Here is a 26,327-nt window from a genome sequence, read left to right on the forward strand (position 1 = left end):
ATCTGGTCTTTGAAATATAAACTGTTAAGTGTACTGGTTTACACAGTAAAAACACTTTCACCCTGATGGAAGATAAATGATTAAGTGCTAACTGCAAGCCTTTTTAAGGGATCATAGCAAGCTTTTCAACCCTTTCTCCCCATGCTTAACTTGAACATCTGAAACCAATCTCTGTAGTTCTCAGACATGGTTAACTCTAATTACTGGTGCCCCTCTGGATTTCTTGCTTTCAAACTGCCTATGGTATCTTTTGCTCCTTTCTAAAAGAAGGGAAGCCAGAGTATTAACACTTTCTTGCTTTTGTAACAGCACACATCATCTATGTCCACTTACAGATAACCTCCATGATTTAAAAAAAAAAAGAAAAAAGAAAAAACCTCTGTCAGAGCCACCAGCAGGGCACATATGCACTATGAAATATGACCCATCCTTAGGGAACTATCAAACAAGAAAAAGCAAAGAGATTCTGCTATCATCAACCAAGGTGATGTAAGCTTCTATAATTAGAATCAGTGGAGCTGAAGGAACAATAAAAGGCATAAAAGGCACCACCATGCTTCTACTTTCCCTTGCACTGGGCATCTAGCAAGCATTTCTCATACACAAAAGAACACATTTTGTATATACACTAATCATTCCAGTATGTTATACAGTATAAGCAAACCCATAGTTTTAAGACAGTGCAATAATTTTCTGCATAAAATATGATGCATAATTAAAAGATCCAAATATACACATGACAATTAAATCTCATTTTTAAACTAAACTATCCAGAATATTGTCTCTATCTGTAATTCCTGAACCACATTAGAGATTTACCTTTGTACCACTTTTCTATCTTAAAAAACTGAATTTTCAGACACTATAAAAGGCAAATAAAGAACACAGCAGAGTCACTGAACAAATAACTAATCAAAGGAAAGGGCAATAGCACTCAGCATCTAATCGTCTGTTACATGTGAGTAAGTCATTTATTCCCCTTCCAACTGGAATGTTGTCACACTAAACCACCAGAATACATTAATACCCTGTTGATTTTAAACCAGGGGTAGAAAGGCTTTCTACTGTCAAGGGCCATTTCAGTATTTATAACATCACTGACTGGCCATATGAAATTATCAATTTAAAATTGGCTTCCTATAGCTTTATTGAATTTTGAGTCCCGCCTGTGGTTGTCTTGGTAGGGCCAGACCAAATGATTTTTGTTAGCCTTACAAGGTCTGCAGGGTGGACATCACCCACCCATACAAATAATCATCCAAAGATCTTAAGTAATCACTCTGTCTCCAATGTCGTAAAACAAATCTTGCTGATTCTAGTTCCCTGGGCAAATCCACATATATCAGTGTCACCTACATGGTAGGACGAAGTCCCAGCGACAATGTAGGGGCCCTGCCCTGCTCTCTTCCACATATGGCTCAAGTTCAAATAGAGTAAGACAATTTTACAAACTGACCTCTGAGAGAAGAGCAATATAAGTATTTCTGTAGAAGTTTAAAAATTCTTTCCATATCCTTAACCCGGTAATTTAATTCCTATGAATCAATCCTAGGGATATTATCAATCATGTATAAATATAAAAGTTGCTTATAATAGGAGTGAAACTGGAAAGTACATGGGAGTACTTAGCTGTTTTGAGAACAATTTAACTGCATGAAAAACAGATACTACTAAATATTCAGTAGCATCTAAATTAGTTTAAAAACCTTAACTGATTAAAAGACATCCTAACAAGTCATTAGCAACACTGGCTGTCTCCAGTTTTGAGGATTACAGCAAATTCACTTCCTTAGTACTCTTCTATAGATTTTACCATCAGCATTTTTTTTCACAAAATTGCAACAAATATGCTCTAGTTAATTTGTTATATCACCTCAATGTTTTTATTTATGGACTTACAACCCTCTAATGAGGTACAAGAACCTCTTACCAAGAATTCCATGTTATTTCTCAAAAGGCAAACAAGAAGTAGAATTCTGCTAGAAGAAATGAGAAACTTGTGAACATCACCAAAGGAAACCCTTCTTGTGTTTTGAAGGTGGAAAGCAAAACAAAGAACAAAGTACCTGTGCAGAGCACTTTGGGTTAGAAACAGGATGAGAAGCAATACAGACAAGCTGCAGATGCTCCAACGTGGGCCCTATTATTTCACAGTAGCAATCTGACCAGCATTTACTGTCTTACACATTTAAGCAAAGGCTCCAGATGCAAACTTGCACAGTTTAGAAGTGACAGAAGACTGCTTATGCACTCATTATTTCACTCAAGTATTTACCAAATACAATTAACGACAATCAGAAAAATCAGTGTTTAAAGTGTCTCTTCAGTGGTGTGTACTCCATGAAAGAATCTTAGTATTTACATATTCAGACCAAAGTACTCTAGTTTTTCATCAACAGGTTGGGGGCAGGGAGCTGTTTCATATTACATCAATAGCTTTATCACTAACACACACCCACACACTCAAAAGTAAAACACTCATTGCTAGAAACCTTAACACCAAGTGGTAGTATGTAGCCATTATTCAGTGTACCAGGAAAAAACTTGTTATCTGGTATCCTAATAAGCACCTCTCAATCAGCCACATTGCAAAGTGCGCCTGGGGTAAGCATTTGGCACATCAGTTAAGTCTCCAGCTTGGGACAAGCACATTCCATAACAGAGTGCCTGCTGAAGTCCTGGCAGCTTCCTGGTAATATGCACTCTGGGAGGGAGCAGATTGGTAACAACTAGCCACATGTGGCAATTGATATCTTAAAACTGGGCTAGTGTGACTAAGGATTTAAAATTTAAATTTCAATTAATTCTTAACAACTAACAAATAAATAATTACATGCGGTCAGTATCCACCATATCCAACTACACAAGTGTTGACTTTGTCTACCTCTCCAACTTTTTTCCCACTTTTTCTATGAATTTCCATCCTTTCAGCCATTCTGAAAAAATTCACTGACCTTTGAAGCAACTGTATCTTTGTATGCACCCCTATGTAACTTGTTCCTTGTACCCCCAAATTTTCTTTTGTTCTCTAGCTCAGCAGAAGCTTCTCATCCTCAACACACGACTCCACCTTACCTCGTGGCAGAACTTAATCATTTTTCTTTGGAAGGTTTAGGTACAGATCTATGTTCTCATAATAAACATGCACGTAACTGTAGCTACTCATTACGTCACATGGCAGTAATTTGTTCAGATGTCTTTTTTGTCAGAATGTGCATGTCTTAAAAATCTGTACCATCATTGTTATAAACTTTAGGCACATTCTATCAAAGAGTAAGAGTGTATTTTTTCTATCAGCTAATGCATTTTTTGCACTTGGGCCATCCTCCACTGCACTCCCAGGCGATAGCAGAGAGCTGGCCTGCAAGAGAAGCAACAGGGACAGAATCCGGCGCCCCACCCGGGACTAGAACCCAGAGTACCAGCGCCGCAGGCAGAGGATTAGCCTAGTGAGCCACGGCGCCTGCCAAATCACAGGTTTTCTTACTTGTTTTCTATGTTGCTTTGTACCTCCTCTGACATTAAGCTGTTGACAGTCTCTTCTCTGCTTCTCCACCAGAGGGCCTGCACATACCTAGAGTAAGCCAGCACTTCCCAAGCAAACACGTGGAGAGAGGGATTTCCATGACAGCATCATGGAACACGGGTTTTAAAGGTGAAGTTTCCTTCTGCTCGGACTTCCTTACCTATTTTCTTTCTACCCAACTGTTTATTCTGCGATTGTTTAGTGGGTGGCGGTGACACTATGACACTCTGGAATCTTCCTCTTTGATTTTAGGCTCACACATCGCTAACATAGCAAGAAGCTTTTTCTCATTTCCTATTTGTGTGATTACATCTTTTTTCCCCCAAGCTCTTACAGTGTACCATGTTTTGATTGGATTCACAATGTGTTTAAAAAGAGTAAGATGCATTTTTAAATTAAAAAATATTTTTAAAATTTGCTTATTTTTATTTTATTTAAAAAGCAGAGACAGAGAGAGAGCTTCTTTCTGCTTACTCTCTACATGTATGCAGTAAGCATGGCTGGCCCACACCAAAGCCAGGACTGGAACTCCATCCCGGTCTCCTACGTGGCAAGTAAGGATCCAAGGGCTTGAATAATAGCCCTTAAAGAAAAACAAGAGCACTAAGGCAATGACATGGCAAACTGAGGGGAAGACATAAATTCTGAAACATCTGAGAGGAACAATCTACAGATATTACTGACTAGTTAGACTGTAACTGTGTTCCCATCTTCCAAGTAGAAGGGTCTTCAATATGTTTGTGAAAAACGAGAATTAAGTTTATTTTGGTGCAAAAAAATTTGAAATCCATGCACTGTTGTTGTATGCAGGACTTTGACCAGGTGCACAGAGTTTACATAACTAGTGGATTTAATTAGAAGTAAATAAAAACCTCTCAATCCTGCATTTTCTTTTTTTTGACAGGCAGAGTTAGACAGTGAGAGAGAGAGACAGAGAGAAAGGTCTTACTTCCACTGGTTTACCCCCGAAATGGCTGCCATGGCCAGCATGCTGCAGCCAGCGCACTGCGCCAATCAGAAGCCAGGAGCCAGCCCCCACCCTGCCCCAGGTCTCCCACGCAGGTCCATCCTCCACTGCCCTCCTGGGCTACAGCAGAGAGCTGGACTGGAAGAGCAGCAACCAGGAACAGAACCCGGTGCCCCAACAGGGACTAGAACCCAGGGTACGGGCACCACAGGCGGATCAATCCTGCATCTTCAAAGTTACCTGAAATATACACTTTTTAAAGGGAAAATAAAATCCTATTAACTCATGAACGCGAAATAACGACCAAAAACTCATCACAAACACAGCCTAATAGTTAATAAATCAGTTTTGTCTAAATTCAATCAACTTACTACTCCCCTTCATGTCAGTACTTAACAGGATAATGACCTGACAGTAGCTATACAAACCTTTTACATGCAAAATGCCACTTTCCATAGGAATTATCACCAAACAGAATCCCTAGCACGGTGCCCACTGCTCTTTCTGATCCACTCAGAAAACCAGAATATCCCTTCCTGAGAAGACAATCTTCAGCACACAAGATAGTTAAAAAGCAAATGACTCATAAGCACAAGTCACAGCTACAAAGAGAAAATAAAGATTTGCCGAGTTTCATGACAAAACTCCGAAAGTATCTGGAAAAACAACACACCTATAGTTGAGACCAGAAAAATAAATCAAAACACATGCACACAACATGCACTCTTTAGCTCACACAAGAATTACCAAATAATATAATTAAAGACACTAATTTAGCAATCCTACCTTTTGAGATTTTTTTCTAAAGAAATAAAGATGTAGGCCTATATAATCACAATGATACTCAGCATCTCTTTTTTTAAATAAACAATGAAAAACTAGAAATTATCAATAATCAATGACCAAATACTGGAAAATGAATTACACGTTATTATAATGCAATACTATGTAACCACTAAAAAGAGTGTTAAATTTTAATAATTATCAGCAAAGATACTCAATTTGGATTAAGTTTCAAAAAATTACAAAATATATTTAAGTTTTTCAAGGCCAGGGTTTCAAAAAAGTCTTAACTATCTACATACTGAAAAGTTTTATCTAAGAATATATGAAAAGTCATCAGTGGTTACATAACTAGGTGGTAGGAACAATAAATTCTTAATCTTTCAAAAAATAAACACACACTGTGAAATAAAGTCAGCAAAGTCTGCTTATTACGCAATGGTACAAAAGCTTACAGCTGCCTTAAACCTAATACTGACTCCAGTAGAGATCCCTGCTTCTTACTCCTAAAATGAAACGAATGTCTTTCCAACGACCTGAAGAACATTCCCTTGAGAACTGTGCTGCCATCAGCTATCGTTCTAGCTTTCAAGTATTATTTAAACACACATCAACAGGAGAAAAAGCTTCAGACACTTCTTGAGGATCATGACTCCCTGAAAACTAATTATGAAACCTCTCACCTCAAACATACACATAAATTTATTTTTGGTTTTTCCTTATATCTTGACTGATTTATTTTTCAGTAAAGAATTCCGAAGAAACAGTATTTCTTCTCTTATTATCAAAGTTACTACTCTATTTTTAAGTAACTGCATGGGTAAACAAACCTTTAACATCTCCATATTTTCCTGCACTAAGATGTATTGCATGCATTTGCCTCACATTTCAAAGGAAGAATTTCCATAATACTTCATTTGTTATGCCTTAGAGCATATCAGTTGAAAACAAAAAACAAAAACCCTAAAACTCCCAGTGAGTCTACTACCTGAACTCTCAGGACTCCAATCTATACCCCAATCCAATAACGAAAATCCACAAGTATTTCTACAAAGATAGGGTAAAACATTTTTTGTTACATTATTCATCAAAGAAGCAAAAATGAAACTTCCAATGCTAAGCATATTCCTAACAACCCAATCAAGCAAAAGGCTTTTTAAAACTTATAAATGTAGGGACGGCACTATGGTGTAGGGGGTAAAGCCGCTGCCTGCAGTGCCAGCATCCCAAATAGGCGTGGGTTCAGGTCTTGGCTGATCCAGCTTTTTGCTATGGCCTGGGAAGGCAGTAGTGGATGGCCCAAGCGCTTGGGCCCCTGCACCCATTTGGGAGACCCAGAGGAAGCTCCCAGCTTGGGATTGGCACAGCTCCAGCCATTGTGGCCCAATGAGGAGTGAACCAGTGGATGGAAGACCTCTCTCTCTCTCCCTCTCCTCCTCTCTCTGTGTAACTCTTTCAAATAAATAAGTCTTTAAAAAAATTATAAATGTATTATTTGCCCCAAACTTCCATATGAAGAACCTAAGTGTTGAGATCTTCAAAAATATACGTAAATTAAAGATACTACACATGAAAATGAAGACTCACAAAATGTTCTAAACATACTCACAGAAAGATAGCTATTAATGTCCACATTGTCAGTAATGGTTTGGCGCTCTCCCTTGTAGTTAATTTTCCGAAACCTTCTTCGAGACTGTCGGGCAGGAATTTCTCTTTGTAGAAAACTATCTTCATTGTCTTTAGAATTCTCTACCTGTAATACATATTCACATTCTTCATTAAACATCCAATTTTTCCACACTAATGACAGTCTATGGAGTCGTAATAAGCTCATAAGGAAGCTTCCTTTATTTCTTGCAAGAAACTGTGTCACCAAACAGACCACATTAAGGACGGCACTCATCAGTTTACAAAAGTAAAGGTGATGTTATTATAGAGATGTAGAGACCACAGCTTCCTTCCAGGAACGGTCCCTGTTGTGCACACCTAAGCATATATCCTCTAAGTCAAGTCACTTACCAGAAATGAAGGTTGTTAACTACACCTAAACATTCAGTAATTATAACTTCTGAGTTAGTCTTATTACAAACTGTCTGCTTACAGACTTATTTTACTTAGCAAACCATCTTGCTTATGACTTCAATGAACTGCTAAAAAACAACAAAAACTTAATGTAACATTCTTTCAGGTTCATCTTAATGTAAGACAATACCAAAAGGCAGGCTGGCGTCTTTCAGGAAAGAAAACAAAAGAAAAAGCAAGCTAACATGTACTGAGGGCTTAAAACGTTCCAGCCACGTGCACACGTATATAGGTCAATCTCCAAAGCTTCTGTTGCTGACAGAAGAACGCAGTGTTGGGGCCGGCGCCGTGGCTCACTTGAATCCTCCGCCTGCAGCGCCGGCATCCCATATGGGTGCCGGGTTCTAGTCCTGGTTACTCCTCTTCCAGTCCAGCTCTCTGCTGTGGCCCGGGAAGGCAGTGGAGGATGGCCCAGGTGCTTGGGCCTTGCAGCCACATGGGAGACCAGGAAGAAGCGCCTGGCTCCTGGCTTTGGATCAGCACAGCGCTGGCCGTAGTGGCCATTTGGGGAGTGAACCAACGGAAGGAAGACCTTTCTCTCTGTCTATAATTCTGTCAAATAAATAACACAGTGAACTTACTTTTTACAAAGTATATTGATATGCTCTAAAATATAGCGTATAATTAACCTCACTTTCAATCAATAATGATCTCAGTTTTCCCCTATTTATCTTAACTAATAGGCTTCTTGCACTTTCAAAACTGAAAAGCAACCAAACATATAATCTAATCAACATTCCCAGCTCCCGTGCTTGGCTTCCAAATCTTAGGTTTAATCATGTCTCAAACTATCAGTTCTTCTTTTTTTAATAAATCCCTCTCCTAATGTTCTTTCATTCCATTACCACCACACTTTATTCAGATTTTAATCACCTCAGTCCTGAACTACAGGAACAGGTGACCCTGCTGCTTTAGACACATTTTCCAGTTCCATCCTGCATAGTCAGAAAATTCATGTCAGGTCTGCTATTTAAAATGCTCCGATGGACTACTACTGTTTACCAAATACATTTTGATTAGTTACATTTGATGTCAAAGCCACTTACAGTGAATCTGCAAATGCTGTTTACTCATCTTCCTCCCAACAGAAACTCACATAAAAGCTTTAATGAGATATGCAATATTTTATAGTGAATTTTCAGAAATACTTGACCATGTAATCTGTTCTCTTTCAGATGTGAGAGTTCAAGGATATGCAGCAGCCAGGTCAAAGTGACTATTCATGACCTTATACTCCTATATAATAATAACTCTGCTACACAAGTAGCTTAATTAACTTGGGTTACTTCCTCAATATGTATCATCCTATCGATTCTAGCTTCACATGACATCGACGTTTCAACTGCCCATCTCTTCCATAATGACAGAAGACATTCCTCTTATCCTTGGCTGCCAACACATTGTTCCCCTAAATGTACCTCTTGTTCTCCAGGGAGGTGTTAATTCTTTTACAGCACTAAATATACCGAACACAATTATTTGATAAATCTATCTCACTAATGAGATAAGTTCCCTAAAGCAGGAACTCTTATATTACAATAATCTTTGTCTACTTAACACCCAAGAGGGTTGCCAAAATGGGCATTAAATTCTCCTTTTTTTCTCAAATATGTTAGGTCCTTGGGCCTATGCATAAGGTCCCAAGAAATACACAGGCAGGCATAATCAGGCATTACATATTAGTTTACTAGAAGGAAAACCCCACAGGAGACAAGGGATTGATTTTTGGCTCAAGGACAAAAGAATTCTGTATGGGTAGCTAGTATTTGCTACCTCCAAAAGAGGTAAAAAAACACTGGAACATTCATTCAATCAGTCCATTAGGCCTTGCACTAGAAATTATGACACCACACTCAAGGCTCAGAAAAAACTCTATTACACAGGTACTCTTCTTATTGTAATAGACAGCATAGAATCTCATAAATGTTAAGTAATTCACATATAAGAGATGACATGTCACCCTATTCCCAAGAGAGACCAGATTCTCTATTTCAGGTCAAAGTTCATTATTATATGATTCTTAGATCTTTAAATATCTACCACTCATAGAGCAAAATCAAAAATTTAAATCATGAAGACTTTTTAAGCAGAAATGGAAACTAAATTTAGGGAAGCACCTTTTGCATTTCAAAATATTGGGGAAAATATCAAATGCAAGGAAAAAAATCTCTAACTTTCAATTCTACAATATAAAAGATTAAATCCACTTAAAATTACAACTAAATATAACTAAAGTATTTAAAACTTCAAATGTTTATATGTTGTATTGAAAACATCAAATGGTACATCAAAATGCAGAATTTAAAAAAACTGGCAAATGCATAACCAAAATAGCACAAAAGGAAGGAATCCCAAAGCCAGAAAGAACACTTAGATGAAGACTAACACCAAAGCCCCTCACCAGCTGGACTGTTTCTGCCCAACTCTAGACCTTGGACCTTCCATTTGGATGTTTATAAAGGAGGTGAGAGAACACAGAAAACCTACCACAGTTAGAGAATACAAGAGCAAACCTACTCTTTATAAGCTCATCCCAATCAGTTACACTCTCATTAAAAGGGCGAATGAACGGAAGGGGGCGGGGGAGGTGGACACAGTATAACAAAGTAACCAAACAAAACAAATTTCCCTGAAGAATTGGAATCCACCAGTCATCCTCACAAATATCTGTAGTTTCAACTGGTAACACCTTAAGCACATACCTAAATTTAAGCATTGCTCAATACTGATAACATACAACAAACACAGGCAGAAACAATGTAAAACTTTACAAGAATAAAACTAACTCAAAATCTAAAACTATACTGAAGTTCCACAGCATATAAACTCACATAGAAAAATCCCAACTACAACAAAATCTCACTGTGTGAGGAAATAAGACCTATAAAAAACAGAAAAAGCAGACTTAGTCTTGCAAATACTCCAATATACTTACCAGAAAACAGAGCCATCACAAAAAAAAAAAAAAAAAAAAAAAAAAAAAAAAAAAAAAGACAATTAGAACAGAAGGAAACTTTGAAAATGAGCCAGAGATTATAAATGGCAACCAAGCACTGACCACAAAAAACCCTAAATCCCCTCTTCCCCCACCTTCCCCTCAACCAGGCTAGGCAGACTGAGTAATGAAGCCACAGTGGCCTACATTTGGAAAGCAGATGAGAACACGGAAAGAGACCCTGTCTGAAGCACAAGATCACAGGAACACTGAAACAAAATCTTTCAACAAACCTAAAAACAAGGTGACATCGGAGAATTTGAAACCACTGACGCATGACTAGTGTTGTGGCGCAGCAGATACAGCTGCCACCTTTGATGCCAGCATCTCATATGGATGCCAGTTCATGTTATCAGCTGCTCTACTTCTGACCCAGCTCACTGCAAAGGGCCTAGGAAAAGCAGCCGAAGACAGATCAAGTGAGCACTGGCATGAGGGTGAACTGGGTCAACTGCCACCAGTGACACCAGCATCCCATATGGACAACCAATAGTTGGAGTCCAGACCACTCCAATTCTGATCCAGCTCCCTGTTAATGGTGTTTAGGGTTTTGCGATTCACATGTGAGACCAGGATGTAGCTCATGGTTCCTGGCTTCAACCTGGTGCAGTTCCAGTCTTTTTACGCCATGTAGGGAGTGAACCAGTGGATCAAAGATCTGTATCTCCCTCTCTCCAACTCTTTCAAAATAAATAAATAAATCTTTAAGAAAAGCTCCTGGGGCCCCTACCACTCACTAGCGAGACTTGGAAGAAGCTCCTGGCTTCGGTGGCCATGCAGGGAACGAACCAGCAGATGGAAGCTAAGAAAGAAGGAAAGAAGGAAAGAAGGAAAGAAGGAAAGAAGGAAAGAAGGAAAGAAGGAAAGAAGGAAAGAAGGAAGGAAGGAAGGAAGGAAGGAAGGAAGGAAGGAAGGAAGGAAGGAAGGAAGGAAGGAAGGAAGGAAGGAAGGAAGGAAAGAAAGAAAGAAAGAAAGAAAGAAAGAAAGAAAGAAAGAAAGAAAGAAAATAAATTGCTGCTACACTAAAGAGACAATCACACCAGTAACAAATCCAAAGTTAGCTCAACACCAGAAGAGGGATGGATGTTCATTTCCAGGCCTCAAGCTTTACTGCCCTACACACAATGCCTTGCATTAAATCCAAAAGTATGAGTAAAATCTAAAAAAAGAAAGCTTAAAAAAAAAAAAAAAAAGACACTGCCAAGAGAAAAATCAATGAGTAGAACAGTCTATAAAAATCAGAGCTCATTCAGATGCTCAAACTATCAGAGAACTTAGAACAACTATGGTAAGTACATTAAAGCCTTGCTGGAAAAATAGAAAACAGGCATGAAAAGGAGGGGAATTTCAGCACACACAAAAATACGGAGTAAAATAAACATATCAGAAAAAAAATACAGTAACAGAAATGAAGAATGCCTTTAACAAGCTTCTTAGTTTTTCAAGAAGTTTAAGCTTCTCAGTGAGTTAAGAATAAATGATCTTGTATTGGGTGTCTCAAACAACAGTTAAGGCATCGATAACCGAGTGCCTAGGTTTGAGTCCTGGCTCTGCTACTGCTTCCAGCTTCCTGCTAACGCACACGCTGGGACATGGCAGACGATGGCTCAACTAGTTGGCTCCCTGACATCAACATGGGAGATCCAGATTCAGTTCCTGGCTTTGGCATTTGGGGAGTAAACTGGCAGATGAGACATCTGTCTCCCTGCTTTCAAAATTAGAAACAAGCAAAGTTTAAACATAGGTCAATAAAAATTGCCCAAAATGAAATAGAAATAAAAAGTAAAAAAGAAAAATGAGTGAAATGAATAGCATATTAAGGTGCAATTAAAAAGGGAGTTAATGAGTTAGAAAGGAGTCAGAAGAATTACTCACCATGGGACAAGTCATGAAGAGATGAAAAAGGAGATAGTTAACAACATACTGAAGACAAGGTGAAGAGAGTATACATGTATACATGGCTCACAGTGGTGACAGCAGAAACGGGGAATGAGATAAGCCCAAAGATATTTTCTAAAAAGCTCAAAACAGTCCAACAAATTCAAAGCAGAATAATTAAAATTCCCAAGAACAAATTCAAAAAGAGAAACAGAAGACGACTCTTCACACAGCCAGAATGAAAATATAAATAGGATAAAAAGAAGGGCAATTAGATTAATAACATATCCCCCAACAATGGGTGCCAGAAAATAGTTGAATGCATTGACTGTGCTGAGAGAAAATAATTTCCCTCCTACAGTTGTATCCATGGCAAAAAAAAACTGTCCAAGAATGTGGCAAAATAAACCTACTTTCACATTTTATACTAAAAAAAAAAAAAAAAAAAAAAAAAAAAAAACTATACCCAGCTGTTTACCAACAAAAACTTCACAAAAGAAGAATTTATAGGATGTACTCCAATGTAATGAGCAGTTCCATAAATAAGGTCTTAGATGAAAGAATTAAAAAGCAAAAAATGCTAAATATATGGTTAAATATGAACAAAGAATGACTGTACAAAATAATAAAATAAGAAACTCTGAAAATAAATACATGAAGCTAAAATACTGGAAAAAAACAGAGATCAAATTGGCTACTGGCATTCAAGTCATATATATTCCTGGCTACTTTTTTTTTTTAATATTTATTTATTAGTTGAAAGGCAGAGTTACAGACAGAGGGGGAAGAAGAGAGAGAGGGAAGGAGGGAGAGAGGGAGAGCTCTTCCATCTGCTGGTTCACTCCTTAAATGGCCCTAACAGCAGGAACTGGGCTGATCAGAAGCTGGAAGCTAGGCACTTGTTCCAGGTCTCACACAAAGGTGCAGGAGCCCAAGCACCTGGGCCATCTTCCACTGCTCTCCCAAGCCATAGCAGAGAGCTGGATCAGAAGTGAAGCAGCTGGGACTATAACCAATGCCCACTTGGGATGCTGATGCCGTGGGCAACTACTTAAACCATTGCACACTGCACACACAACCCCTCCTGGCTACTTTTTACCTTCAAATATTTTACAATCAATGTTTACAAATAGCCAGAATCAACACTAAAATGAGAGCTCAAACACTGTTTCTACAGGAGTACGGTGAAGAGAGGAGGAAGAGGGAAAAAAAGTCTCCAATCTTCAGCCTGGCTGAGATTTGGCTGTTGCAGCCATTTGGCAGAGTGATGGAGTGAATGGAAGACCTCCTTCCCTCTGTCTCTCCCTGTCACTCTTCCAAGTAAAAAAAAAAAAAAAATTTTTTAAGTTCCTATAAAAAAATAGAAAAAAGAGAAATAAACAGAATATCCCATATGGACAATGGTTCAAGTCCTGAATGCTCCACTTCAGATCCAGATCCTTGCTACTGCCCTGAGAAAAGCCGAAGATGGCCCAGATGTTTGGGTGCCTGCCACCTACAAGGGAGACCCGGATGAAGGTCCTGTTTTAGCCTGGCCACCGCAGCCTTCTGGAGAGTGATTCAGCTAATGGCAGATCTAACTCCTGCTTTCAAAATAAATTTTATAAAAAGGCAGAGCAACAGAGAGGGGCCATCATCATTAGAGCCCTTAGATTTAAAATAAGATGAAACATTATACTTTGTTATTATTTCTTTTTTCCTCCTTTAATCTGGAACTGTTGATCAATCTTCCTATACCAGAGTATAGGCCACTTTATTAGTAGATTGCCTTTCAATTTGGGGCAGGCATTGTGCACAGTGAGTTAAGCCACTGCTTGGGATGCCAACATTCCTAATCAGAATGCCTGATTAGAATCGTGGCTATTCTGTGCTTCTGATCTGGCTTCCAGCTAATGTACCTGAGAGGCAGGAATGATGTGCAACATTCCTTCAATCCATGCAGGAAACCTCAATGGACTTCCTGTCTGGGCTTCCACCTGGCTCACAATTGGCTGCTGCCAGCATTTGGAGAATGAACCAGCCGATAGAAGATGCATCTTTTCCTCTCTAGATCTTCCAAATAAATAATTTAAAAAAATTACCTCTTTACAAAGTGTTTCAATTTAGTTGGTCTGCGAAACTCTAATGATCTGATTCAAGTCTGTATCTCTAGCAGCAATATTATCATAGAGGTTGATGTCTGAGTTCCTTGCTTGTGATCATACAATTGTGGTAGAAATGACTGATTACTGTTTTGACAGGATCTGTCATGTTTTCTGACTAGAAGTTTAAAAAAAAAATTTTTTTTTGGCCAGCACCGCGGCTCACTTGGCTATTCCTCCACCTGCGGCACTGGCACTGCGGGTTCTAGTCCCGGTTGGGGTGCTGGATTTTGTCCCGGTCGCTCCTCTTCCAGTCCAGCTCTCTGCTGTGGCCCGGGAACACAGTGGAGAATGGCCCAAGTGCTTGGGCTCTGAACCCGCATGGGAGACCAGAAGGAAGCACCTGGCTCCTGATCGGCGCAGCGCGCTGGCTGTAGCAGCCATTTGGGGGCTGAACCAATAGAAAAGGAAGACCTTTCTCTCTGTCTCTCCCTCTCACTGTCTAACTCTAACTCTGCCTGTCAAAAAAAATTTTTTTTTTTATTTTTGTCAGGCAGAGTTAGGCAATGAGAGAGACAGAGAGAGAGAGAGTTATAGACAGCAAGAGAGAGACAGAAAGGAAGGTCTTCCTTCCGTTGGTTCACTCCCCTAATGGCCGCTATGGCCGGTGCTGCGCCAGTCCGAAGCCAGGAGCTGGGTACTTCTTCCCAGTCTCCCATGCGGGTGCAGGGACCCAAGCACTTGGGCTATCCTCCACTGCCCTCCAGGGCCACAGCAGAGAGCTGGACTGGAAGAGGAGCAACCAGGACTAGAACCCGGGGTGCCGGCACCGCAGGCGGAGGATTAGCCAAGCGAGCCAGGGTGCCAGCTCTAAAAATTTTTCCCATTATAAATGATTTTTAAGAAAATATTCTAAGACTACCTAAGTATTCCAGTCCTCACCAAACATATGGCCCAATTTTTAGCATCCCTTAATCATTTTCTAACAATCATTCCTTCAGTATTTATTGGTTGGCATTCCACTCTCTCTTCTCCCTTATTCATTCATTCGCTCCTTCATAACATTAGAACTTATACAGTTCTATATTATCCATCAGGGTACCATGAATTACTCTAAACTTTTATTTGGATTCTCAAATTTTCCAGACTTGGCCCAGCAGAGCCCCTTTAGCCTGGCCTTTGTGTTCTTATTCTGAGTACTTCTTTACTTTGTGTAGTAGATGACAACAGTATTTATTTATTTCTTTAGAGAACTAAGCTACAAAAGGAGCACAACTGTCAATCTCATCAAATTGTACATTAACAGTGTCTATCTATATTCGTGGCTGATAATATCTAGCTAGGGGCAGTCATTGTGGCCAATCAAGTTACGCTGCCGCTGCAACACATACCATATGTTACTGGTTCCAGTTCCTGCTGCCTCCTTTTCAATCCAGCTCACCACTAACATGTCTGGGAAAGCAACCAAGGATGGCCCAAGTGACCAGGCTCCTACACCCATGTGGCAGACCCAAATAAAGCTCCAGGTTTTGGCCTGAACCAGTCTTGGTTGTTGAGGCCAACTGGGGAGTAAACCAGCTGATGGAAGATTTCTCGACTCCCTCTCTCTGTATCACACTGCCCTTAAAAAGAAGTCTAGCCGGTAGTGCATTCTACAAGGTTAAAGAAGATAAACATTCTTGCCGGCGCCGCGGCTCACTAGGCTAATCCTCTGCCTAGCGGCGCCGGCACACCGGGTTCTAGTCCTGGTCGGGGCGCCGGATTCTGTCCCGGTTGCCCCTCTTCCAGGCCAGCCCTCTGCTGTGGCCAGGGAGTGCAGTGGAGGATGGCCCAGGTGCTTGGGCCCTGCACCCCATGGGAGACCAGGAAAAGCACCTGGCTCCTGCCATCGGATCAGCGCGGTGCGCCGGCCGCAGTGCGCTGGCCACGGCGGCCATTGGAGGGTGAACCAATGGCAAAGGAAGACCTTTCTCTCTGTCTCTCTCTCTCACTGTCCACTCTGCCTGTCAAAAAAAAAAAAAAAAAAAAGATAAACATTCTTAAACTACTGTATGCGTAAAACAATATATTGATAGTAACAAAAGTTTTTGATTGTTTGAAAAAAGCATTTAAAAAGCCAAAATAGAAGAACTGGCATTGTGGTGTAGCAGGTAGAGCCACCGGGTGCAAGGGTCACATACAATACAACTATTGGTTCATGAGCTGGAAGCTCCACTTCTGATTTAGCACAGTGCTAATGGCCTGGGCAAAGCAGTACAAGATGACGCACTGGGCCCCTGCCACCCCACGTGAATCTCCTGACTTCAGTCTGACCCAGCCTGGGCAGTCAGTCAGTCTGTCTCTCCCTTTCTCGCTATCATTTTTTCAAAGAAATAAATAAAATCTTAACATAAAATTTAAAAAAAGCTAAGGTGAATTCTAGATTTTTAACACAGATATACAGAGAAGTAAATTTAAGCATGTATGTATACATACATACAACCTTTTTTTTTAATCAGGGAATGACTATTTCTTCAGCACACACCCAGCCCACAACACAGAACACTAAATCACAGAGTACAAATCAAGGAAGGGAGTACCTTTACTAAGAACACTTTGGCAAATCAAAACAGTACTCTTTAATGTAACAAAGTCATATTTTTGTTGGAGTCACACATTCTTGTAGTACTACATGACAAACATTTCCTAGCTCTGTTCACTGACAGGTCCTAGAAGCAATGAAACAGACAGAAAAATGCGTACAACCAGCAGCTAGATGTTATAAAACAAAAACAAGTAGGTCTCCTTAGACAGGAGACTAACAATCTTAGATTTGGTGCAAGAATAGTGCAAGATGAGCCCATACATTTTATACTTCAAGTGATTTCATAGTTTTTCCTTTTCTTAGTCTTTATAAATAAAAGCAAGGTCAAATATATAATGAAGTATTAAAACACAATGTGTAAGAGAAAATTAATGCACTTATTTTTTTCCCATAAAGTATGAGAAACATGACCTCAACTGACAATTAAATGAGGAAACCAATGCTGCCTGGATCTGGGGAAGAATAAACAAACTACCTGAAGATGTTCACCTGACAGTAGCAGCATCAAATGACAAAAACGTCATCTAAGTGAGATGCTAGGAGGATAGTGAGTCCATTCAGTCTAGGCTATTTTGTAGTAAGGTCAACTCAGAAGGTAAAAGCGAACTGTGTTCTTGATTCTTCAAATGCTTAAACACAAAATCAGATACTCTAAACTTACATCAGCTACCCAGTTCTCTTAAAATAAAAATGCAAAGAAGTATTTTTTTAAAGATTTATTTATTTATTTGAAAAAGTTACAGAGAGGAAAAGAGACACAGAGATCTTCAGTCCACTGGTTCACATAGCCACAACAGCTGCAGCTGGGCCCACCCGAAGGCAGGAGCTAGGAGCTTCATGAGGGCCTCCCACAGAGGTACAGGGGCCCAAGCACCTGGGCCATCTTACACTGCTTTCGCAGGAGCATTAGCAGGGAGCTAGATCAAAAGTGGCGCAGCCTGGCATCTAACCTGTGCCCATATGGGGTATCACTGCTGCAAAAGTATCTTTGAATGAAAACTGATCCCAAACAATAAAACAAGTAAAAATACTAAGATACAGACCATTTTTAATTTGGGTCTAATTGTATTTCTTCTTTCTCTACCTCTTTCCCTATACTATGGTATACAGATCATGGATGTTCCATGTATAATTACTAAACCTAAAAGGAAAGGAAAAAACACTTGAAAAGTCAGGATCTCTTTTTAAAAATATTTTACTTTTCTTGTACAAGAAATAAAAGAAATCATGAGACTTGGGATTTTGTGTGTGTGTGTTTCACATTATTTCAAAGAGACCAGAAAGTTTTGAGACGAAAATGTGTAAATTTAGCTTATGCTTTAATGCTACTGAATAGAATCTGTATAAGGTCATGGTAATGGAACTTCCTTCAGTGTGTAAAGGCTACTACATTTGAAGTTGAAACCGAAGCATATCAAACAACAATTAAGTATTCTTTGAAGTTCTTACCACAATCATTTCTGAAGGCTCTAATACAAGACAATCACATCCTCTTTTTCCTCCAAACTGCTTACCAAAACTATAAAAATAGAAAAACAATTTACTTAGCAAAGATTATTAACTTATCAATATAGGAAAATCCAAACAACAAAAATCTAGATTAAAGAAATTTTACAAAATCTAAAACACCCCCTTTTAAAAACTGCCCATACACAATAGACTAACAAAGTTCTATATGAAAATTCCCTTTAAATTGCTAGCTTTACTCCCTAAACTTAATTATAAAAACTATCTGCCCAATTTCTTTTTTAAAAAATATTTATTTATTTATTTAAAAGTCAGTTACACAGAGAGGAGAGAGAGAGTGCGCGAGTGAGGGAGAGAGGGAGGGAGGGAGACCAACGAACCACAATGGTCAGAGCTGCACTGTTCCAAAGCCAAGAGCTTCTTCTGGTTCTCCCATGTGGGTGCAGGGGCCCAGGGACTTGGGCCATCTTCTACTGCTTTCCCAGACCATAGCAAAGAGCTGGCTCAGAAGTGGAGCAGCCAGGACTCGAACTGGTGCCCATATGGGATGCCAACACTGCTGGCAACAGCTCTACTTGCTATGCCACAGCACCGGCCCCTCTGCCCAATTTCAACTTTGAGCACTAGCCAATATATACTGAATTACATGAAAATATATACCCAGGATTATCATTTTTTAAAAGTAGTTTACTATTTTGAGCAGTATTAGACAACAGATTTTTTAAAAACCTTAAAATGCTAATATTTAAGTATAGAAATGTAGTTAAGGCACAAAGATGATTTCTTTAAAAAAATGTTAGATTCACTGGCTACCTCTTTAGAAAAAATACAGAAGGATCAATATTAAAAGAAAGTTATTGCTATATTCTTGGTCTGAGAGAAAGACTGCTGAACGAATCAAAAGAAAACAATGACAAAGGAAAAGCCAAATTTTCAATTCAAAAGATAAACTTTAAAAAAGTGGAATAGAAAAAATACCTTCTAATGGTATGACACACAAAATATTAACATAATTATATGCAGAATAAATTAATAAAGCTACATAGGCTGGCGCCGCGGCTCAATAGGCTAATCCTCCACCTGTGGCACAGGCACACAGGGTTCTAGTCCTGGTCAGGGCGCCGGATTCTGTCCCGGTTGCCCCTCTTCCAGGCCAGCTCTCTGCTGTAGCCTGGGAAGGCAGTGGAGGATGGCCCAAGTGCTTGGGCCCTGCACCCCATGGGAGACCAGGAGAAGCACCTGGCTCCTGCCTTCAGATCAGCGCGGTGTGCCGGCCGCAGCGCGCCAGCCGCCAGCCGTGGTGGCCATTGGAGGGTGAACCAACGGCAAAGGAAGACCTTTCTCTCTGTCTCTCTCTCTATCCACTTTCAAAAAAAAAAAAAAAAGCTACATAAATTAACACAACATTTGAAAATCTGTGACTATGACAAATTAATAAACTACTACTCTAAAATAATTAAACCAGGAGAGCGGGTACCCACTAATAATGTAAATAAAATATAAAGTAACAAAAAAGAAACTTAAAAAATACGTAAGTTAGGGCTGGTGCACTGAGCGGTGTATTGAGCCAAACCACCACCTGCAGTGCCAGCGTCCGATATGGGTGCCAGTTCAAGTCAAGGATGCTCCACTTCCGGTCGGCGCTGTGGCTCAATTGGCTAATCCTCTGCCTGCGGCGCCGGCACACCAGGTTCTAGTCCCAGTTGGGGTGCTGGATTCTGTCCCGGTTGCTCCTCTTCCAGTCCAGCACTCTGCTGTGGCCCGGGAAGGCAGTGGAGGATGGCCCAAGTCCTTGGGCCCTGCCCCCGCAGGGGAGACCAGGAGGGGCACCTGGCTCCTGGCTTCTGATCAGCGTGGTGCGCCAGCCGCAGCGGCCATTGGAGGGTGAACCAACGGAAAAGGAAGACCTTTCTCTCTTTCTCTCTCTCACTGTCCACTCTGCCTGTTTAAAAAAAAAAAAAAAAAAAAAAAAAAAAAAAGGATGCTCCACTTCCAATACAGCTCTTTGCTATGGTATGGGAAATCAGTAGAGGATGGCCGACGTCCTTGGGCCCCTGCACTCACGTAGGAGACCCAGAAAAGGCTCCTGGCTCCTGGCTTCAGATGGGCACAGCCCCAGCCGTTGTGGCCAATTGAAGGGTGAACCATTGTATGGAAGACCCCTCTCTCTCTCTCTCTCTCTCTCTCTCCCTCCATCTCTGTCTGCCTTTCCTTCTGACTTTCAAATAAGTAAGTAAATCTTAAAATAAATAAATATATATGTAAGTCATTTACAGAGAAAATGACACAATTTTACTGATGAACTATACGCTAATGCTTAAATAAAGTAACAAGCAAGTCCTTCTTAAAAAGGTTCAACAGCATTAAAAAAAAAAAAAGATTTTCCACACGGTTTAAGGGTTTACAAATAGTAGCTTAGAAATTCTAATCAAAATGCAAATAAAATTATTTATCAACATAAGCAAAAAATCACCCTTTTCTTAAGTAGAAGAAAATTTTGTTTTCCCAAACTCTTACATTATCTAAAACATATGTAAAAGCAAAATTCTAAAAGCTAGCTTCAATGCAAGCTTAAAGGACAGTAACCTAATTTACTTTCTCACTTAAACCAGAAATCCAGACAAAATACACAAAACAATTTTAAGATATGATCACTGGGAAAAGGCAAAAGATCACCTGTTTAATGGGCCATTTTAGTACCTACAGGAAATCTCTATTTCACTAAGCAAGAATGAAGAAGCCCAACCGTCTGACAACCTCACTGAGCAGAAGAGACAGAGAAAATGCTAAGGTGTGAGATAGGGGGGAAAGATGCTTAAAATTTATAGGGTAGAATAACAGAAGGAAGGGCAGAGAAACAAGGCAGAGAGCAGAGAAGAACATGGATAAGGATATGCATATGTGTGTGTGATTATGTGTTTGAGTTCTTCAGAAAAGTCCTCTTGACTCTGTGTGAGAACAAACCTGAGAGCCAGAGTGGCAGAAAAGCTACCCAATGGCTGAAGCATGAACCAGCATTCTCAGCAATGTGATACTAGTCCTACAATCAAGTAGTGTTGGACTTACTCAACCAAATGTAAAAGATAAGGCCCAAAATAATCAGTTTCCAATTAGCTAGACTACATGCTAGAACACAGCCTAATTTGTGTTGAAATACAACAAGGGCCATCGTTGTGGCACAGCATCCCATACAGGCACCACCATTTCTAGCCCCAGCCACTCCACTCCTGATCCAGTTCTCTGCTAATGTCCCTGGGAAGCAGCAGAGGAGGGACCAAGTACTTGGACCTTTGCAACTCTAAGTGGGAGACCAGGAAGAAGCCTGGCTCCTCATTTCCACTTGGCTCAGTTCTAGCAGTTGTGACCATTTGGAGCACAAACCATAAGATGGAAGATCTGTCTCTCCTTCTCTCTCTCTTCAATTTTGCCTTTCAAGTAAAACACACACACACACACACACACACACACACACACACACACACACGAAGTAAAAGCTCAAATTCAACAACCCAAAATTCACAATGTGTGATATTCATAAAAAACACAAAAGAAAACAGACATGGAAAGAAACAGGAAATGATAATCCATAACCAAAAGAAAAATCAATCAGTAATAGCAGATCTAGAATGAGGAAACCAACAAAGACATTAAAAGTATAAAGGACTTAAAAAATTTCAAGGGGACCAGCATTGTAGCACGGGGGGTTAACTGGCTGAGATGCCACTATCCCATATGGACTCCAGTTTGAGTCCCTGTTTGCTCCACTTCTGATCCAGCTCCCTGCTGGCAGCCCAGGTATCTGGACCCCTGCTATCCTCATGAAAGACCCAGAAGCAGCTCACAGCTCCTGACTTCAGCCTGGCCTATTCCTGGCTGTTGCAGTCGCCTGGGAAGTGAGCCAGCAGATGTAAGATCTGTCTCTACCTCTAGCACTGTAACTCTTTCAAATAAATAAATCTTTAAAAAATTTCAAGGAAAAATGGAATTAGAAGTCTGTTTTAGTGCAAAATGTATTTGAAACATATTTCTGAAGACTTCTCATATTCTCCACGTGTTAAGGTAAACTGAAAAATATGAGTAAGAGAAATGTTAAGTATCAAAAAGACCTGCTGGAATGTTCTATCATATCACACAGGTGGACACACTCAGTCTGGCTATCTTACTTCATAACAGTATTAAAATTGCTGAGTGGCATCAGACAGTGCCAATGTGATCTACCCATAATAAGTTTCCTCTCAACTTTTCATTTATTAGTTTAGCATTCATGTTTTTGATCAGTACTTAGATCTTGGTGACTACTGATACAGGTTGTTTGTAACATTCCCAATCAATTTATCAGCTGGCATACTGATATACACAAAAACTCTCCCTCGCCAACAGGTCTTAGAACTATGGATTACACAAGAAAGGTACACTGAACACTAAACACTTCAACTGTAGATAATACAATCACATATAAGGTAAACCCCATAACAACTATCAGAAATAAGTGAATTTAGCAAAATTAAAGGATACAAAACCCCAAAACCATTTTTATTGTATATTAGCAACAACCAGAAAATAAAAGATCTTTTAATCCTATTATAAATAGTATATACAGGGGCCAGCACTGTGGCGCAGTGGGTTAACACTATGGCCTGAAGCACCGGCATCCCATATGGGCACCAGTTCAAGACCTGGCTGCTCCACTTCTGATCCAGCTCTCTACTATGGCCTAAGAAAGCAATGGAAAATGGCCCGAGTCCTTGGGCCCCTACACCCATGTGGGAGACCCGAAAGAAGCTCCTGGCTTTGGAACGGCACAGCTCCGGCCACTGCAGCCAATTGGGGAGTGAACCAACAGATGGAAGAACTCTCTCTCTGCCTCTCCTCTCTCTGTGTAACTCTTTATAAATCTTTAAAAAAGCAGCATATATAATGCTTCAGAGACAATTTTATCAAAGTATGTACAAGATTCCTATAAAACTGCAACTAAAAAACTAACCCTGTTGAGAGAAATTCATGAAGACCCAAATAAAAACATAATATTTTGTTGTTTACAGATTTAAAGACTTGTTACTAAGATGAAATTCTCTCTAAACTAGTCTACAGATTTAATTCAATTACAAATAAAAATCCCAAAAAGTTGACTTACAAGGTTGAAAGGACAACTATAAAATTTGGAGAGAGAGGCAGGCATTTCACAGAGCATTTAAGCTGCTGCCTGCGACACCTGCATCCCATACTGGAGAGGCTGGGTTTGAGACCTGGCTCTGCCTCCAATTCCAGACTGAGTTCTAGGCAGCAGACTTCAGCCTGACCCGGCCCTGGCTATTGCAGACATTTTGGGAGGGAAGCAGTAGTTGAAACATTTTTGTCTGTGTTGCTCTGCCTTTCGATTAAAATGACAATAAATAAAAAATTTTTAAATAAAAAAAATAAAATTTTCATGGAAATATAAAGGAACTAAAATAACTAAAGCAATTTTGGAAAATAATCAATTTGAAATATCTATATTATAAAATTTTAAGACATACTGTTAAAGCTGCAGTATTTGAAATGATACAGCATCGGATAAACTTGTAGCTCAATGTAACAGGCTAGAGAACTGAAGACCTGTACCTATATAAAGGCACTTCAGTTAACTGAAAATGATATTAAAAGCTAAGCTTATTTTCGTACTAAAAAAAAAATTCAAACTCTATGCAGTTTTTTCATAATATGCATTTTTCACTAACTTTTAAAAAGACAGATTAAATTTTTTATTTTAAAGTCACAGGGAGAGGGAGAGGGGGAGGGAGAGATAGCTTTCATCTGCTGTTTAACACCCCAGATGGCCACGTGGGGCAGGGCTGGGCTAGCCAAAGCCAGGAGCTGCTTCTAGGTCTGCCACATGGGTGGCAGGGGCCCAGCGAGCCTCCTCTGCTTTTCCCAGGAGGCCAAAAAGGAGCTGGACTGAAGTGGGGAAGCCAAGACTCTAGGGCTCAAGGCCATTATGGGATGCCAACTTTGCAAGCAGTAGCATTACCTGCTAAGTCAGCACACTATCCCCTCATTATTTTCTTCAAAATTCCTTGCAAATATTTAAAAAATTTTGTGTCAGAATAGATTTAACCTCTTAATCTTACATTGCATAAACATTCTGAAGTACCTTTGTAAGTTGAACTATTTTCTGACAAAGGTGCCAAGGCCAACAATGGGTAAAGATAACCTACTCTATCAATGGTACTGAACAACCAGGTATCAAGAGAATAAAAAATGAGGAAATAGGAAAAGGAGGGAAACATCTGAATATAACATTATAAACAAAAATTAATAAATGGATCAGAAATATGACTGAAAAAAACCATAAAAATTTTCTACATCACCTATTTTTTATATGATCTATAATAGGGTTAGGAAGTTCCCTTCTATATGTCTATAACTGTATCTTGAATAGGTTTTGGATTTTTATGACTTTTTTTTTCTGCAGTGTTTATTGAAAGAATCATATGGTACCTGAGCATTATTTTATCAACAAGCTATATTACATTAATTGACTTACAGATGCAAAATCAACTTGAACTCCCAGGATAACAAAACTTGGTTGTGGCACATAATAATTTTAATATAGGGTCCAGTGCTGTGCTATGGTAGGTTAAGCATCTGCCTGCTGTGCTGGCACCCCACGTGGGTGCCGGTTCATGTCCCAGCTGCTCCTCTTCCAAACCAGCTTCCTGCTAATATGCCTGGGAAAGCAGTGGAGGCTGCACCCACATGGGAGACCTGGAATAGGATCCTGGCTCCTGGCTTAGAATCAGCTCAGCTCTGGCCCTTGCAGTCATTTGGGAAGTGAATCAGCAGACAGAAGATTTCTTTCTGTCTCTTCAAGATTCAGTTTGCTGCTAGTTTACTAATTTCTACATATAAGTTAATGATGATAACAATCCAAAAGTTTCTTTTCCTGTGATGTCTTGCTCTGTTACTGGTGACAGTAATAATTAACTCACAGCAATAAACTGAAACTATTTTCTCTTCCCTATTTTCTATAAGAGTTTGTATATGATATGTAATAAAGCTCCCTAATGCTTGAAAGCGGTCAGCAATAAGCCCATCTGGGCAGGCCTAAAGTTTCTCTTTGTACTCAAAGTTTGTTTTTTTTTTTTTTTCTATTTTGGTAATGTATGTCTTTACAAGATTTGTCCAATTTGTTGATATAAAGCATGTTCACAAAATTCCCATGTAATATTTTACATTGATAGGATACCAACCTTTCCTCTTTTGTGCCAAATACTGGTGATACCAACTTGCTGACCTCTGCAAAGAATCAATTTTTCATTATAGTTTTTTCTTTTTCCACTGATTTCTACTAAAATCTTACTTATACCTTTAGTTCGAGACATGAAAACTTTTGATGACTAAATTCATTTTTTTTTTAAAAAGATTTTATTTATTTGACAGGCAGTTAGACAGTGACAGAGAGAAAGGTCTTCCTTCTGTTGGTTCACTCCCCAAATGTCCACTAAAGCTGGCGCTGCGCCAATCCGAAGCCAGGAGCTTCCTCCCAATCTCCTGTGCGGGTACAGGAGCCCAAGCACTTGGGCCATCCTCCACTGCTTCCCAGGCCACAGCACAGAGCTGGACTGGAAGAGGAGCAGCTGGAACTAGAACCGGCACCCATTTGGGATGCTGGCGCCGCAGGCAGAGGATTAACCTAGTACGCCACGGCATCGGCCCCTAAATTCATTCTTTTTTCACAAATGTGGCATAAATTTCTAACTACTTCCTTAATTGCATCCCATAAATCTTGATGCTTGTTCATTTTAATTCAATTGAAAATACTTTCTAATATCTGCTGCGAAGTTTCCCTCAATTTATGGGTCATTTATAAATGTTATTTCAATGCTGACATTTCTTTCTGGTATTGATTTATAATTTAATTCCATTGTGGTCAGCAATTAAATTAATTCCAATGTTTTCAATCCTTTTAAAATGTTGTATATTAC

General features: G+C 39.6%; 1 protein-coding gene across 13 annotated transcripts in view; it reads right to left on the bottom strand.

Moving 5' to 3' along the window:
- Nucleotides 1-26,327, bottom strand: part of RAPGEF6 (Rap guanine nucleotide exchange factor 6) — a 205,911-nt gene that overhangs the window by 128,685 nt on the left and 50,899 nt on the right. For 10 of the 13 annotated variants that reach the window (XM_070076083.1, XM_070076081.1, XM_051844171.2 and 7 more), the window contains 2 exons: nucleotides 18,346-18,415; nucleotides 6,886-7,029 (listed from right to left, as the gene is read on the bottom strand). In XM_070076083.1, the coding sequence (XP_069932184.1) occupies nucleotides 6,886-7,029; nucleotides 18,346-18,415 (214 nt within the window). Of the gene's footprint in view, nucleotides 1-6,885; nucleotides 7,030-18,345; nucleotides 18,416-25,592; nucleotides 25,639-26,327 lie in introns of all 13 variants that reach the window. The other 3 variants (XM_070076079.1, XM_070076080.1, XM_070076077.1) reach the window with 2 other exon arrangements.

The sequence above is a fragment of the Oryctolagus cuniculus genome, chromosome 6 (assembly GCF_964237555.1).
Source record: "Oryctolagus cuniculus chromosome 6, mOryCun1.1, whole genome shotgun sequence".
In the NCBI taxonomy this organism is placed as follows: Eukaryota; Metazoa; Chordata; class Mammalia; order Lagomorpha; family Leporidae; genus Oryctolagus; species Oryctolagus cuniculus.